The 16496-nt window shown below is 39.8% G+C and overlaps 1 protein-coding gene across 1 annotated transcript; it reads left to right on the forward strand.

The window, feature by feature from the left end:
- The first annotated feature begins 754 nt into the window (after positions 1-754).
- LOC114694453 (signal transducer CD24-like) lies at positions 755-1197 on the forward strand. Its single transcript, XM_037203444.1, has one exon. The coding sequence runs from the start codon at positions 756-758 to the stop codon at positions 984-986; it is 231 nt and encodes a 76-aa protein (XP_037059339.1). The 5' UTR covers position 755; the 3' UTR covers positions 987-1197.
- Positions 1198-16496: the final 15299 nt, after the last annotated feature.

Consider the following 16496-nt stretch of genomic DNA (forward strand, 5'->3'; position numbering starts at 1 on the left):
CCAGTGAGACACAGAGGAAGCAGGAGATGAGTGTGCCATGCTGAAAAAAGGTACTGCCACATGGTAGAGCATAGATAAGAATTATGGGTTAATTTAAGTTGTAAGAGCTAGTTGGTAACAAGTCTAAGCTATTGACCAAGCATTTATAATTAATACTAAGTCTCTGTGTCAATTATTAGGGAGCTGGCAATCCCAATGAAAAACCCCACCTACATCTATTATCTACAAAAAATTAGCAAAAATGAGGCAGTAGAACACAGGGGTCTCTAAGGAAGTAATCAGTTCCAGCATCCGAAGAATCTCATAAGCACTCAAGTCAATGAAGTGCCATCTTCATGAAGCATTTTACAAGATAGGTGGATGCTTGTTTGCATATGAGAAGAATACCGTTATTTATAGTGTGCATAGAGTCTAAGCTCCAAATCAGTATTAATATGCTGCCTAATGATTTAGTTATGTAGATATCTAAATTAAGCAGCTTGCTTACCACACTTTGTCCATTAGGAAGATAGAGAGGCATTTGGTCTCTGTAGTAACCTCTACTCCAAGGGCATGGAGAAAGAGCAAATCTCAGAATGGGTTCTGTGCAAATGACAAGAGTGAATCATTTTCATATACTCTAGGTTGAGATCAACATATATGGTTTCATTTCATGATGATAACCAGGTTTTCTCTTCATTAAAAAAAAAAATGCCACCCCACCTTGCCTGTGCCCGCATGAGCAGAGAGTCGTGCCGCGCACCAACCAAGCAGACATGGGCAGAGCGATGGTGGCCAGACTGGGGCTGGGGTTGCTGCTTCTGGCACTGCTCCTACCCACGCAGATCTATTGCAACCAAACATCTGTTGCACCGCTTTTAGGTAACCAGACTGTCTCTACTGCCCCAAATCCAACTAATGCCACCACCAAAGCAGGTGGCAGTGCCCTGCAGTCAAAGGCGGGTCTCCTCGTGGTCTCACTTTCTCTTCTACATCTCTGCTGTTAGAGACTTGGGCCAAGAAACATCTCTACTTCCCCATCTTCTAGACCTACCCCAATGGTAACCACAAGTCCAGTGTGACCCGGAAGAAACAGGTCCACATCAAATCTGCTATTACCACCCCTCAACAGAAAACCTTGAGAATTCATGTGAAGGATGTGACAGACGGTGAATGCCAATATTGAATCTGCTAGAGTTTTATGTTCAAGATGAAGAGTGATAACATGCTGAAGTTGATATGATTTCCTTGAATGTGACTTAAAACTGTAACTGGACATTTAAAACTGTAACTTGAAATCAAGCATAGGTTTTATGTAGAGATAAAGATGGAATGTAGGATGGAGATTGTTTTCATTGGCTCATTCAGCCTCTAAGGCCATAACACAGATAGGTGATATTAAAAGGCTTCTCTGATGCTATTTATGTATATGTTGGAAGGAACTACCAGGTGTTACTTTAAATCCTCAGTGTATTGTTTCATTACTACTAATTTAATATGCTAAATTCTAGTTAAGTTCCACATTGTCAAACTGTTCTCTTTGGAATTGAGCATTATACCCTCCTCCTGTGGCTTTAGGTTTGGCATTATATTTGACCTTTATTAGTAATTGACATGTACCAGGCAAGGATGAATTGGAATCCATCCCCAAATCCAGTCATCACTGAATAAATCTTACTTCAAATCTCAAAAAAAAAAGCTGATATTCTCTCTTCCCCTCTCCTTTCTTTCATTTTTTTAGCCTTGCTTTGCCCCTATGTTCTCCTCACCTCATTCACTAAATAGTTCCTCATTTACCCTACATAATTTTTATTCTCATGCAATGCTTTGCATTGGTTTTGCTGTTTTCTCCTTCTTACTCACTGATGATTTCTTAGTAAACTCTGATCAGTGTAAGTGTATTTCTATGTGTGTGTAGTTTGATGTTGCTGCAGTTACAGACATTTGTTTTCATCTCTCAGAATAGTACCAGGACTGAACCTTCAAGAAACAACAGTTCAACCACGTTGCCAATAGATACACAAACTCATAAGTGAATATGTTTCAACACAGAAGCTCAATGAACATGAAAAGTCACAGCAACATGACTCCTCCAAAAGAGTTCAACTCCTCAACTGGAGAACTTCAGAGTGCTGACAGGTGGAGACTTCAAAATTCACTGGTAAAAATAATCAATGACCTCAAAGAGAATAGGAGCAAGCTGATGAGTTCAGTGCAGGATCTGGAGAGGAAATCTGGCAGCAAGAAGAAAAATGGAAGGGGAAATCAACAACATATAAGAAAAAAGTCAGCAAGAAAGTCAAGATTCTGGAAAAAATAGCAGTGATATAAATGAAAACCATAGTGAGTAAATCAAGGGTTAAACACACACACATACACACACACACAGTGAAAGCATCACCAATAGTCTCCAGTTTTTCAGAAGAAATGGAGGACAATGTCAAGGAAATGCTACATTCAAACGTCTGTAGAGAAAACCATAGATAATGAGCATGACCATAATGCCCAAGAATGTTACAATGTGATCAAGAATCTAAATCAAAGATGCTGGAAGATAGAAGGGACTTATCTAAAAACTAGAGCACAGAGAATCTGTTTGATAAAATTATAGCAGAAAACTCATGGAAGTAGCCAACCACTTTCTTGATTGGATTAAAGACCCACTCCACATATTGAGACACATATTTGGCACTGTTATGAGGACCAAGAACCTGTATCTAAACAGGTCACAATCCCTGGGGGAGAATCAAGTACTATCACTCTACTAAGTGGACAAACTACTGAATCAGTCATTAATAACATCATTAAACACATAGATTAGTATCTCTCTCAGCCCTCGCCAGAGAAGCTTCTTTTTGTAGTAGTCTTTAATTCAGAGACCCACAGCTAGTCAAGGTGCAGAGAATTAGAGAATAGGAAATATTCATCCCTAAATAATGTATCTATAACACACACACACACACACACACACACACACACACACCTAGGCTCAGGCATCATTTCAGAAGAAGGGGTAGAAAGAAGGTAAGAGCCATGGGTGACAGATGACTACAAACAAATAGAGGTTTCTGGACATATCACATCAGTTGAACACAAACTCGTGGCAGTTGAGGCAGCATGCACAAGACGTGTTCAAGCTCAGTCACGACAAAATCCCAGCATGGAGATGGTGAAGTGAGCACCAAGTCCCACCCCTAACTCAGATGCTATTGACAATTGACAGCTTCTGGGAGAAGAGGAATAAATTTTCTGGCCCCCAGAAGTCTGACACGCTCCAGTGGAAGGCCACATGTGATGGTTTGAATGAAGATGGTCCTCATAGGCTCGTATGTTTTAGTGCTTGGTCCTTCGTTGGTGAGACTGTTTGGGAAGGACTGGGAAATATGGCCTTGTTGAAGGAGATGTGTCATTGGGGGTGGGTTTTGAGAATCACTCCTGTGATTCTCAGTTCTTTCACCCTCTCTCTTTCTCCGAATCATAGTTGTGGATCAATGTGTAAATGCTTAGCTGTTCCTTCACTCTATCATGGACTCTAACCCTCTAAAACCATAAGTCAAATATGAACACTTTTTTATAGCTTGTCTTGGTCATGGTGGTTTATAACAGCAATAGAAATGTAATTAAAGACATCACACATCCAAGAATATATAGGCAACACGAATAGAACCTTATGTGTTTAAATGGGAGAGGAGGCGAATTTAGGTGGGCAGCAAACAAGGTAGAGATAAGATCTGAGAGTAGTTGAAGTAGTTGGAGGACGGGGAGACAGGATTAAAAAGAAATATTGCACAAAATCCTCAATGAACTAAAAAATAGAAAAAATTAAATACAAATAAATTTTTCATAAAAACTATAAATTTTTAAAAGAAAATTCTGGTCACTGTCCACAACAATATTTAAATGAGATTAAGGAGCAGGAAGTAGGCTAAAGAAAGGTAGAAAATGAGTGTGAACTCACACTATGACGCCCTTAACACCAAATATGTGGACATGGAACTCCATGGAAGCACGTTAAATTCAGAAGCAAAATCATCTCTACAGGAAGAAGAAAAGAAAGTGTACTCCTCCCAACACACTTTAACTATCTGAGGAGATGTTACTCTCAAAATTAAGTGACCATCAAATAGAAAATTGAAAAGATACCAGGTGGTGGTGGCACACATCTTTAATCTCAGCACTCAGGAGGCAGGGCAGGAGATCTCTATGAGTTTGAGGCCAGCCTGCTCTACAGAGCGAGTTCCAGGAGAAGCTCCAAAGCTATCCAGAGAAACCCTGTCTTGGAAAAAAAAACCAAAAGAAAAATTTGAAAAGGCATGGCAGATGAGGAAAGAGATGTACACATAGTTGAGACTGTGTTTTTAAAAGCATTGTATATTATATGAAAAACAATCAGATATGCAGCCAAATGCATGGAAGAACAACAGGGTTCATGGACTTAATTTGATTGCAATATACTGTACATTATCTAGATAATAGGGTTTGGGTCATATAATATGTTACATTGTGGTACCAACCCAGTGGGAAATATTAACACAGCTAAACAACTGTGAGTGTGTTAGAAAGGGATTGTGTGGGCAAGCAAAACTCTTTCAGCTGAGCTCTAATCAAATGTAAAATTAGATGTCCTAAGATTTACTCCCTGTACATTCCAACAAGAAGAAACTGTAATAGCTCTCTCCAAAAAACACACGGGGAAAATAAAAAGAAAAGAAGAAAATAACACATTTCCCATCATCTCCACTTAGCGTTTCTCTTATGTGTTCCTGTTGAGTAACTGAAGATAAAATTAGCAATGCCTGGAAACTTACAAAGATCTTACACTTTTGTTTTTAGTGCCTCTTAAGCCAAGCTTTCATTTTTCCTTTAAATAAATGTTATTGTCTTTTTGTTATAAAAATAATTCATAAGTTTTAGTCTGCCCCAGCTGCTATTAAAAAATGGTAGGCTTAAACAACCCAAGTTTAATTTCTCATAGTCTGAAGGCTAAGGCTGTCAAAGTTTCAAGGCCCTAGCAGGGTTAAGTAATGTCTGTCTTCCTGACTTGCTGATAGCTGCCTTCACACTCTGTCTATATACATGTGAGGAAGGAATTGAGTGTCCCAGGGCCTCTTCTTATAAGGGCACTAATCTTATTGGGTCAGGGTTCCATCCTTATGGCCTCAGTTAAGCTTAATTATTTTCTTCTTGGAATATAGTAACATTGTGGGTTAGCACTTCAAAAATAGAAGTTGAGGTATGATATGCAACATTTCGACTTTCAGCATTGTGCTCATTTTAGAAAATATAGAAAGCATGAATAGGCAGATGACTATAAAAAAAATCTTTATCTTACTTCCCACAGAGGACTATCATCAACACTCTGCTACTTTCTTTCCAGGTCTCTTTTTTAACCTATAGAAAAATAAAACTATTAATAGAATTATGTTAATGGCAGTATCTTCTAAATGCTTATTTTTATTAGTAATATTGAGATTTTTAGCATGAGAAATAGCATAGACATGACCTAAAGGGAAGGAGCCAATGGAAAAACCAGAGTCAGCTCCGAGATTCGTGTGTCATTTGATTCCAAGCTAAAGTTATGGGGAGGGAGGTATGGTCTTAGAGAGCCGACAAACCAAGCACATTGACTCAAGAATGTTTGTTGGTCTGATTTTTGACAACAGGGCAAAAGCAATTTAGTGGGGAAGATGTAACTGTATTAGTCAGTATAACAAGTTGTAGCAGGTCTTTGGACCGCCAGCTCCCAAATAATGACATGGAGACATTTTATTAATTATGAAAGCTTGAACTTAGCTTAGGCTTGTTCCCAACTAGCTCTTAAAACTTAAATTAACCCATTTATTTTAATCTGTGTTCTACCACCTGGCTCATTACCTCTCCTCAGTACTGTACATCTGACTTCCTCCATGGCTGGCTAGCAAATCTCCCATGCCTCCAATTCTTTTTCAGAGTTCCTATCTCTCCCCATAAGTCCTGCCTATCCTCTCTTACCTAGCTATTGGCCATTCAGCTCTTTACTAAGCCAATCAGAAGGTGCTTTAGGCAGTTGAGGTTAAGCAGAGATACAACTTCTCACAGTATACAAAAAGATTATCCCAACAAGTAGGAGTTCATTCTCTCTCTCTCTCTCTCTCTCTCTCTCTCTCTCTCTCTCTCTCTCTCTCTCTCCATTTCCTGCCCTTCCTTGCAGAATTTATTACAAGCAACTCTCTTTTATAACTATGGGGTCCAGGTAAGAAACCCTGAAGTCAACAGACATGCAGGAAAGCAGCCATGTAGCCTGGAACTCTATAAGCATGACTCAGAATCCTACAAAAATAAATTGAGCCCAGGGCCCAGCCTTGTTGAATCTGACATCGGCAATGAATACCTGGCACCTTCATCATGAAGCTAAGCAAACATGCCTGACTCCCATGTCAGGAGAAACTGGAAGAAACCAATTCAATTGTCAGCTCAACTCCTGTCTCATGCCAAAAGATAGATCAGTAGGTCAGTGTCAAACAGTAATGTTGGAATGCTAGAATGGGCAAAGACTGTAGTTTCCTTTCTACCTGAATTGTGGAGCTCTTGAATCTTGTCTAGAAGTTTTAGTCCCTCTTCAAGAGGTTCCACTTGGACAGGGGAGATGACTCAGTGGGTAACGTTCTTGCTACACTCACGTAAGGACTTGGGCTGTGCTCCCCAGGATCCACTTAGAAGCTAAGCACAGTAGTGTACACCTGTAACTCCAATGCTGGGAGGTAGACATAGGTGGATTCCATAGGCTCAGTGACTAGCCAGTCTACCTAAAACAGCAAGCTGCAAATTCAATGAGACACCTTGTATCAAAGTAAAACAAATTAAAGTAAGGCTGGAGAAGTGTCTTAGCAGTCAGGCGCCCCTGCTGGTCTTACGAAGGACCCAAGTTCACTTCCCAGCACCCACACTGGACAGCTCGCAACACCTTTAACTCCAGCTCCAGGGGATTTCATGCCCTCTTCTGGCCTCCACAGGCACTGCATCCATGAACATGTACCCTCACATCCAATGCACATAATTTATTTTTTTAATGGGATGATAATGGCAATTACTTTATTGTTTTGGTCATTGTTTTTGAAATTTACAATGTCTTTTTTTTTTTTACAATACTATTCAGTTCTACATAACAGCCACAGATTCCCTTGTTCTCCCCCTTCCTGCTCCCCTCCCCTTCCCCCCAGCGAACCCCCCATTCCCACTCCCATTCCTCCAGAGCAAGGCCTCCCGTGAGGACTGAGATCAACCTAATAGACTCAGTCCAGGCACGTCCAGTCCCCTCCCCCCAGATTGAGCCAAGCGTCCCTGCATAAGTCCCAGGTTTCAAACAGCTAACTCATGCAATGAGCCCAGCACCTGGTACCACTGCCTAGATGCCTCCCAAACAGATCAAGCCAATCAACTGTCACACCTATTCAGAGGGCCTGATCCAGTTGGGGGCCCCTCAGCCTTTGGTTCATAGTTCATGTGTTTCCATTCGTTTGGCTATTTGTCCCTGTGCTTTATCCAACCTTGGTTTCAATAATTCTCGCTCATATAAACTCTCCTCTTTCTCGCTAATTAGACTCCCAGGGCTCCATTTAAGGCAAACTTTTATAGCGCGGTTCGCCAATCGGTTTGCGTCGAGAGCCATAATTTATTTTTTTTTTAATCTTCAAAAAAACATGAAGTAGAACCATGACTGAGAAAACACACACCAGTAGATGAAGGAGGGGGAGAAGGAGAGATCCAAGATATTTCTTCATTTTCACTAATTCAACATCTATTGAGTGTGTACTTTAATGACATCAGCAAAAATTTCCCACAAAGGGACGTAGAATAACCCATGAACAACTAGAAATTGTGTATACTCAAACTTTACAAAGAATAAACTCAAAATAAATTATAGATCTAAAAGTGAAGTAGAAAAAAAAACACAGGGGGGAATATCACAATTACTTAGAATGAGGCAAAGAATTTTTACGAGCCACAAAAAGCACAATCTAAAGAAGATAAGATTAGTAAGTTTGACTTTATCAATATTAAATATTTTTGCACTACAAAAAAAAAACAAATGGCAGTGGGACACAAGTAACAGTTTGAAATTAGTCCTTGCAAATATTATATTTATGTGTGTTCTTTCAACTCTAGAACACACAAATCACAAAGCTCAACACCAAAAATAAATACATATCAATTAAGAAATTGGCAAAAAAAATGAATTTATACATTAAAATGTTCGGCATCATTAGTTATAAGGGTGATTCAAATAATTAGAAACCACAACACAACTAGCGGTTAAATTCTAAATATCAAAATCACCAAATGCTAAGAATGAAACAGAGCAACTGGAGTGCTCACCCACTGCTAATAGAAGTGTAAAGTTGTGTATCCTCTCTGGAAAAGAGTTTTTCAGAACCATCATGTGCGTGCGCGCGCGCGCGCGCGCGCGTGTGTCTGTAAAGGTGTGTGTGTAAAGGTGTGTGTGTAAAGGTGTGTGTGTAAAGGTGTGTGTGTAAAGGTGTGTGTGTAAAGGTGTGAAACAAGAAGTGAGAACATGAAAGGAGAAAAGGGAAGGGTGAGCAGTAGGGTAATGAAACACACGTGACATGAAAGCAGAAGGAAAGTCAGCTGGGGGCAGAGAGTCAGCAGGTGAAAGGCAGGCACAGGAAAGAACCCACTGTTGTTACTTTGCTTACCAGTTATGCTGGCAAGCTGACCTCTAAATATTTACGTTTGTACAAATTGACCTGGACAGCTCTCCACCTTGGTCAGTGAAGCATCTTTTTGCAGTGTGTAGCGAGCGGTCAGTGGAGAAAAACATGGCTGGTCACAATGCTGAGAATCAGAGACCAAGTACTCAGTTCTAAATTGGATGTCCTTATAACCCCCAGCTCTAAATCTGACATCCTTATCACCCTCATCACCGTGTGCTAAGTCTTGGGGAACATTTCAGAAGTGGCAATAGAAAGAATGTAAGAGCCGGAGGAGTGGGGAAAGTATTCTGAAGTGGTGTTCTCTGGACATGACAGGACTTCTATAGTTAAGAATCCACATCAGCTGTGGTTATCTGCATAACACATGAATAAGGTCAAGCCAGCCAAACTTACAGTATAGAAGGGGTTGATCTTTTCCAGACTCCACTTCTTACTGGGAAGCTTTTGGTAGCTTTTGCTGTTTGGGGAAGGAGAATCATTTATATTTTAGCATATCCCCACTAGTAGACATCCCATGCTTTAGTAGATGACCTCATACTCATGAACATATGGGCAGTACTAATTGAGTTTAAGAGGTTACTATTGAAGAAAGAAAAAGAGAAGAAGGAGGAGAGGAAGAAGAATGAAAGAAGAGGAGGAGAAGGGGAAAGAGGAAGAGGAGAAATTAGAAGAAAGACATGTTAGGGAATATGGGAGGAACTGGAAGATGGTAAGAGGAGATATATATAATCATATTTCATTGTATACGTGTATGAAATAAATAAATAGAATGAAATAAAAAAGAAAAATATAATTTAAAACAAGTTAAGGGGAGGATGAGAAGGAGGACCAATAAAAATAAATTATAATAATAATATAATAATAAATAAAAATAAATTCATTATGAAAATTCCATAATGAAATCCATCACCTAGAAGAGAAAGTGGGGAATACATAAACTCAATGTGGGGGTACACACCTGTAATCGCAGCACTCAAGGGGTAGAGGCTGGAAGATCAGAAACTCAAGGTTAATCTATGCTACACAGCAAGTGAGAAGCCAGCCTGAATACCTGAGACTGTCAAAAACAAAAGCAATCCAGTGCAGAGGACTTCAGGGATGGCCCCAGAAGGCAGAGAACCAGAGCTGGGGAGAAAGAAGACAAGCAAGTAGCACTCCTGGTCCCACCCACTCATTAGCACAGAGGACAGCTTCCTAAACAGGGCACCAATAGTGCAAACACTAGACCAATAATTAATAAATGGAACCTCATAAAACTGAAAAGCTTCTGTAAGACAAAGAACACCATCAATAGAACAAAATGACAGCCTACAGAATAGGAAAAGATCTTCACCAAATCCACATCTGACAGAAGGTTTATTTCCAAAATATTTAAAGAACTCAAGAAACTAGACATCAACAAATCAAATAATACAATTTTAGAAAATGAGTCATAGATCTAAACAGAGAATTATCAACAGAGGAATCTCAAATGGCCAAGAAACACTTAAAGAAATGTTCAACATCCTTAGCCATCAAGGAAAAGCAAATCAAAACAACTCTTAAATTCTATCTTATACCTGTAAGAATGGCTAAGATCAAAAACACAAGTGACAGCTTATGTTGGAGAGGATGTGGAGTAAGGGGAACACTCCTCCATTGATAGTGGAAGTACAAACTTGTACAGCCATTTTAGAAATCAGTTTGGCAGTTTCTCAGAAACCTTGGAATTAATCTACCACAAGATCCAGCTATACCACTGTTGGGCATACACCCAAATGATGCTCAATCATACCACAAGGACACTTGCTCAGCTATGTTCATATCATCTTAATTTGTAATAGCCAGAACCTGGAAACAACCTAGATGCCCCTCAACTGAAGAATGGATAAAGAAAATGTGGTACACTTACACAATGGAGTATTGCCCAACTTTTTGAAGGCAAATGGATGGAACTAGAAAAAAAAATCATCCTGAGTTAAGTAACCCAAATTCAGAAGGACAAACATGATTGGTATCTAGCCCAATTGTGATCAGAGAGGCTTTATCCAGCAACTGATAGAAACAGATGCAGATCCACAGCCAAACTTTAGGTGAAGATCAGAAATCCTGCAGAGGAAGGGGAGAAAAGATTGTGGGAGACACAGGGGTCAAGGACACTACAAAAAAAAAAAAAAAAAAAAAAACCACAGGATCAACTAACCTTGGATCATAGGGACTCACAGAGACTGAACTGACAACTAGGGAGCTTGTATGGCACTAACCTAGGTACTCTGTATGTATGTTACAGTTGTGTATCTTGGTCCTCTTGTGTGACTCCTAACAGTGGAAACAGGGGCTATCTCTGACTCTTTTACCAGCTTTTGGGACCCTACTCCTCACACTGGATCATCTTGCCAATCCTTAATACATGAAGAGGTGTTTAGTTTTAAGGCAACTTGATACACCATGTTTTGTTGATATCCATGGGAGATCTGCACTTTCCTGAATAGAAATGAAGGAGGAGTGGATTGGAGGGGTAGGAACGGGTTGGGTGAGGTGGGGGGTCTGGGAGGAGAGAAGGGAGAGGAAACTGCTGCTGGGATGTAAAATAAATAAATAAACTTAAAAAAGAATTTTAAAAAGAAAATTTATCACCATATGCATGAGTGTGGTGTGTGTATGTGTGTGTGAGAGAGAGACAGAGACAGAGAGACCAAGACAGAGAGAGAGGAAAGAAAGAGAAAGGAGAGGGAGGAAGAGAGGGCTACTCAGGTAAATATAGCTCATCATTCACAAGTTTAATATGTGTGTGTGTGTGTGTGTGTATACACACACACACACACACACACACACACACAAATTATATATATATATATATATATATATATATATATATATATATATATATATATATATAATTTGACAAGTTCTTTGCCACTTCTTTATAATAAACTTTACCTGGAGTTTCAAATGGCAAAAATCTGTACATAAAACTCCTAGCAACCTCATGCATAACTACTAATATCTGAACACACTCCAAGTGTCTTTCAGCAGCTGAACAGCCAAACAAACTGTGTTGTATTCACATCACAGGATGCTACTCATCAATAGCAAGGAATGGACTGTTGATGAACAGCCACATTAATGAAGTTCAAGGGCATTAAAAAGGGTAGATTCTACTTACATGAGACAAAATACAAAGTGATTCTGGAACTCACAGGCACTGTGACCATGGACACAAGACCTGCACAAGATGAAGCCTGTCAGTATACCGTGAAGGATGGAGGAGGAACTCATGAGGCCTTGCCTTGGCCTAGGGAGCTGTTGGTTATGGATTGCTGAGGAAGGGGTTGTTTTTTTTCAGTGGTGTAGAGGTGACTAAGCTGCCTATGATCTAGTAAATGACCACTGCCTCAGGCTCCTACAAGCAACCTTGATTAAACTCAGTGTTTACAAAGATATGAAACAGGAATAGAGCTTATTGGGGTTCAGCAGGAGTGAGGGTGAGGGTTTCGGGGAGTGAGAGAGGGTAATGGAGACTGAGAGAGAGTCATAAGGAGGGAAAGAGACAAAAAAATCCATTGTATACATGCATGAAATTTTCAAAGAGTGATATTTTAGAAAGAATACAAAATGATCTTGGTTGTCAGTGGTTAAGGTGCAGAAGCATCTGACTATGAAGGAATGCCCTAGAGGAGTTTCCTGGGGTGACAGAATTAATGATTCTGTGTCCTGGTTTTGCTGATGGTTACAGGGATCTATTTATATGTCACAGAGCACAGAGCGACACACAAGAAAAGAAATCAATTATACTGTGTACCAGCTTTAAAAATAAAACTGTCAAAGTTTTCAAAAGAACTTAATCTCTCTTGGTCAAAAGTTCTAGGGAAGCCATGCTATCCTCAACAAAATGCAGCTGGCTTCTCACCATAGGTATGATCTCAGATGAGACCCTCTGTGACTGGGCCTGACTCAGACTTTGACAGGTCCTACCTTGCCAAATTCTGAGCTTTTAAGGCTCTAATGAAAGTTAGTATCGTATGCATATGGCCAAGAGGGACATGCTGCACATCCAGGAGTCACATGACATGTCTGTGCGTGATGGCCATGAGGAAGATGATATGTTGAAGAAGTAGACAGAAGCCCGCTTAAAGGGACCATCAGCTGCTTATACACAAATCCTGCTCTTACAGTCAGGGTCTAAAACTGCATTGCCACTTCTTGATGTGAGTTCTGCTCAGAATCCTGCACGCTGTTTCTCTAGAGGTCAAACACAAGGGCTCATGAACTGAATCAGGAAAGAAAAGCAAGTGGTGGCACAGAGGTGAGTGGGAAAGAGCATCTTCTGTTAATCTTGTGACTGTTAAATCACAAGACATCTTTACAGAGGCTTCGCCTATTTCATTCCTGTACTGTCTGCCTCCTTCCTTTATTTGGGCTCAAGATAAATTTGTTATGCCTCCCCTCTCCTGTCTTTCCACTGTCTTGTCTTTTTACAATAAACTCTCTGAGCTTCCTCATAGCCCTTTCTCAATTCAACTGTCTGCCAACTTTCGCAACTGCTGAATTTGTCATATGGTTTCAGGTCTCCCTGCTTGGTGTCCTTCAACCACATGGAAAATCCAAATGACCAATGACTTAAGTCAGCATTACATGCCCTGCTTAAGTGAGAATAGGATGATTATTAACTCTGATTTATGTGAGGCTATGTCCTTCAAATTGAAACATTCCCTTATGGGGAGAGGAACAGTGTTCACAAGAGCCAGGAAGCTCTTGAAACTCAGGAGATCCACAGCACTTTCCCCAAAGCCATGCCAGCAGTAAACACATGATAGGACAATGTGCTCTTCTGTGGAGTTGTCTGAAAGCTGGGCAGCTTTTGTGAGTCATCATCGTCCATGCTGGGTGGGCCATTCAGTGACGTAGCTGCCTTTGAATGGCCCGTGTTATGTAAGTTGCTCCTCACCCATCCTCAGCAATCTGAATACACTCATTGGTTCACGTGGTGATATGTTGTGTACCCTAATAATCTCAATAATCTCAATAATCTCTTGCCTGAGGATCAGAGGACAAAGCCAGCCACAAGATTAGACATAGAGGTCAGGCAGTGGTGGCACACACCTTTAATCCTACCATTTGGGAGGCAGAGATCTTTCTGGATCTCTGTGAGTTCAAGGCCGCACTCGGCTACAAGAGATTGATCCATTATAGGAGAGAAACAGAGCCAGGCAGTGGTGGCATACATCTATCTTTAATCCCAGCACCTGAGATCTCATGTCTTTGTTTGGGAAGCACACACACCTTTAATCCTAGGAAGTAATATGGTAGGGCAGAGAAAGGTGCATAAGGTGTGAGGAAACAGGAACTCACTCTCTTTAGGCTGAGGATTTTGTAGAGGCTGGCTGTTCTTCTCTGATCTTTCAGCTTTCACCCTGATATCTGGCTCTGGGTTTTTATTAAAAGACCATCTAAGATTCGAACAACAGGTTCATTAAACTGAACTTGGATAGACCTGTTTCTCTGGTCACTCCTTGGTGTCCTATGTGGGGTAAAAAGACATTTGTTCACATCTCACATGGCAAAGTCACAAAACACTAACACACCCGAAGTGAACCTTAGGATCCCACAATTAATGGCATTTCCCAGATGCCACAGAATAACTTTATAAAACACCAGGGATAAGAATGAATTGAGATTATTTATTTGCTGGGACTTATTTGGGGATCAAGACATAATGTCTTTCATTACTTCTAAGATATTTGTCCTCCATAATGAGACCAATGAAACCACAGAGCAGCTGGTCCTGTTGTCATGAACAACAGGTGTGAACAGCAGAGTCCCTCTCTTGCACCTGTAGTTGAAATCGTATCACCACCCACTCCTGTTGTTCATCTTTCTCTAAAATCCCAGCATATTAATTCAGTGGGAAGGGACTGAGGTGTTAGAGATCCCATATTACAAAAGGGTTTCCATTCTGGATAGGAATTCACAAGCAAAACTCCATGCTCTGAAGTACATTGCTCCTTCCCATCCAGAAAGGCCAAAGATGCAGACAGCCTCATTGGTTATACATACACAAACACAGACGAGTATATGTAGTTTTCACTGTACCTTTATCATGCATAAATTGTAGTTAACCATGCACTAATGTAACACTAAGATACCCTCACTATTTGAAAGCAATATTACAGGAATCTTTTTACAATTATACATATTTCTTCTGAGAGTAGACAAGCTTGATATACAACATCTAATTGCTAAGAATTTAAAAGGAGACACACTGTGTTTTCCAGAAAAATTTTGCCAATTATCTTCCTGCCAACAATACAAGACAACTACTAGAACCAGGAATTATTCATTTTAATTTTTGACCCTTGAAGAAAGGAATAGTGACTTTTTCTACAATTTCTGTTTTAATGATTGTTCATCAGTATGAAATTCAATATAAACTTTGGATGCCATCAGTCTTTTTATTTTGTTATTGGTGTGTCTGTGTGAATGTGCATGTATGTGTGTGTGAGAGAAATACACACCTGTGTGAGTGTGAGCACTCTCACCATGGAGAGCATATTGTATTCAGAGAACAATTTTTGGCAGTTGCTTCTCTCTTCCAAACATAGGGTCAAGAGATCGAACTCAAATCATCAGGCTTGCACAACACTTTGACTCCTAAGCTGTCTTGACATCCTGCTTTATTCTTGTGCTTGCTCCTCAACTGACCTGTTCACATACTTTGCTTGCTCTTTTATTTATTCATGGTGACAACTTTGCATATCCTAATGATATTAAGTATGACTTTGCAAACTACGCACTAAACTTACAATTTCAATCAAAAGCTTGATAGAAATGTCTATGGAAGTTAAGAGCCTAATTGTAAAATTAATCTGGAAGAATAAATACATAGTTAGCGCTTAAATATTTTTCCATAAAACAGAATGCTCTACCCTACTAAATATATATATTATGACAACAGTCTTTTAAATCAGAACACTATCCACAAGGAGACCAGTGTCTTCCTTCTTCTACAAGAGTAACAACAAACACATCAATACCAGTGAGAACTGCAGTGGAAAATAGAAATCCAAACTATAAACAACAATGAAGGACAGGACAGATTTTAAATATACTTGTAACTTCAAGATCATTTTAGATTTACAAAAATGTTTCATACACACACACACACACACACACACACACACACCACATGCGCGCGCGTACGCGAGTGCGCGTAGAGAGAGAGAGAAAGAAGGGGGGACAAAGAGAGACAGACGGACACAGAGAGGGAAGCTTGTCAAATCTTCATCCAGTTTTCTTTATTATTAATGTTGTATGTTATGGTACAAGCAAATTAGTGAAATGGTATAATCACTAACTAATGAGGAGATTTTATTCCGATTCTTATCAGTTTTTCCACTGTTGCCCCTGCGTTTTGTATGATGGGAAATCTTAAGATGTTGAAATGTTTTACTCAGACACTATAAACACTGAGATTTGTGTATATAATCCTTTTTCTATCTGGAAACTTCTTTATGTGTAGTGACAAGCCCATAAAAATCACCAACCAGGAAAACTTGTGTATGAACACCTCTTGCCCCATGTCCTACTCCTTCTTCTATTTAAACCCAAAGTTCACGTTAGTATCTCAGTGATGGAGTCAAACACCACACACACACACACACATACATACATACATACATCTACATATATCTGTTCCTTTTTCCAATGTAACTTTATGTCTTTTTTCTGCTTTTGACAATTATTTATGCATTTTATTGGCATATCAGAAGAGGTGGTAAAATCTACCCTGCTGCCAGGGTTCCAGACTTTTAGGCTAAACACATCCTT

This window comes from Peromyscus leucopus, chromosome 3 (assembly GCF_004664715.2).
Source record: "Peromyscus leucopus breed LL Stock chromosome 3, UCI_PerLeu_2.1, whole genome shotgun sequence".
NCBI lineage: Eukaryota > Metazoa > Chordata > Mammalia > Rodentia > Cricetidae > Peromyscus > Peromyscus leucopus.

Coding starts and splice junctions, on each gene's coding strand:
- LOC114694453 (XM_037203444.1), top strand. CDS start 756: ATGGGCAGAGCGATGGTGGCCAGACTGGGGCTGGGGTTGCTGCTTCTG.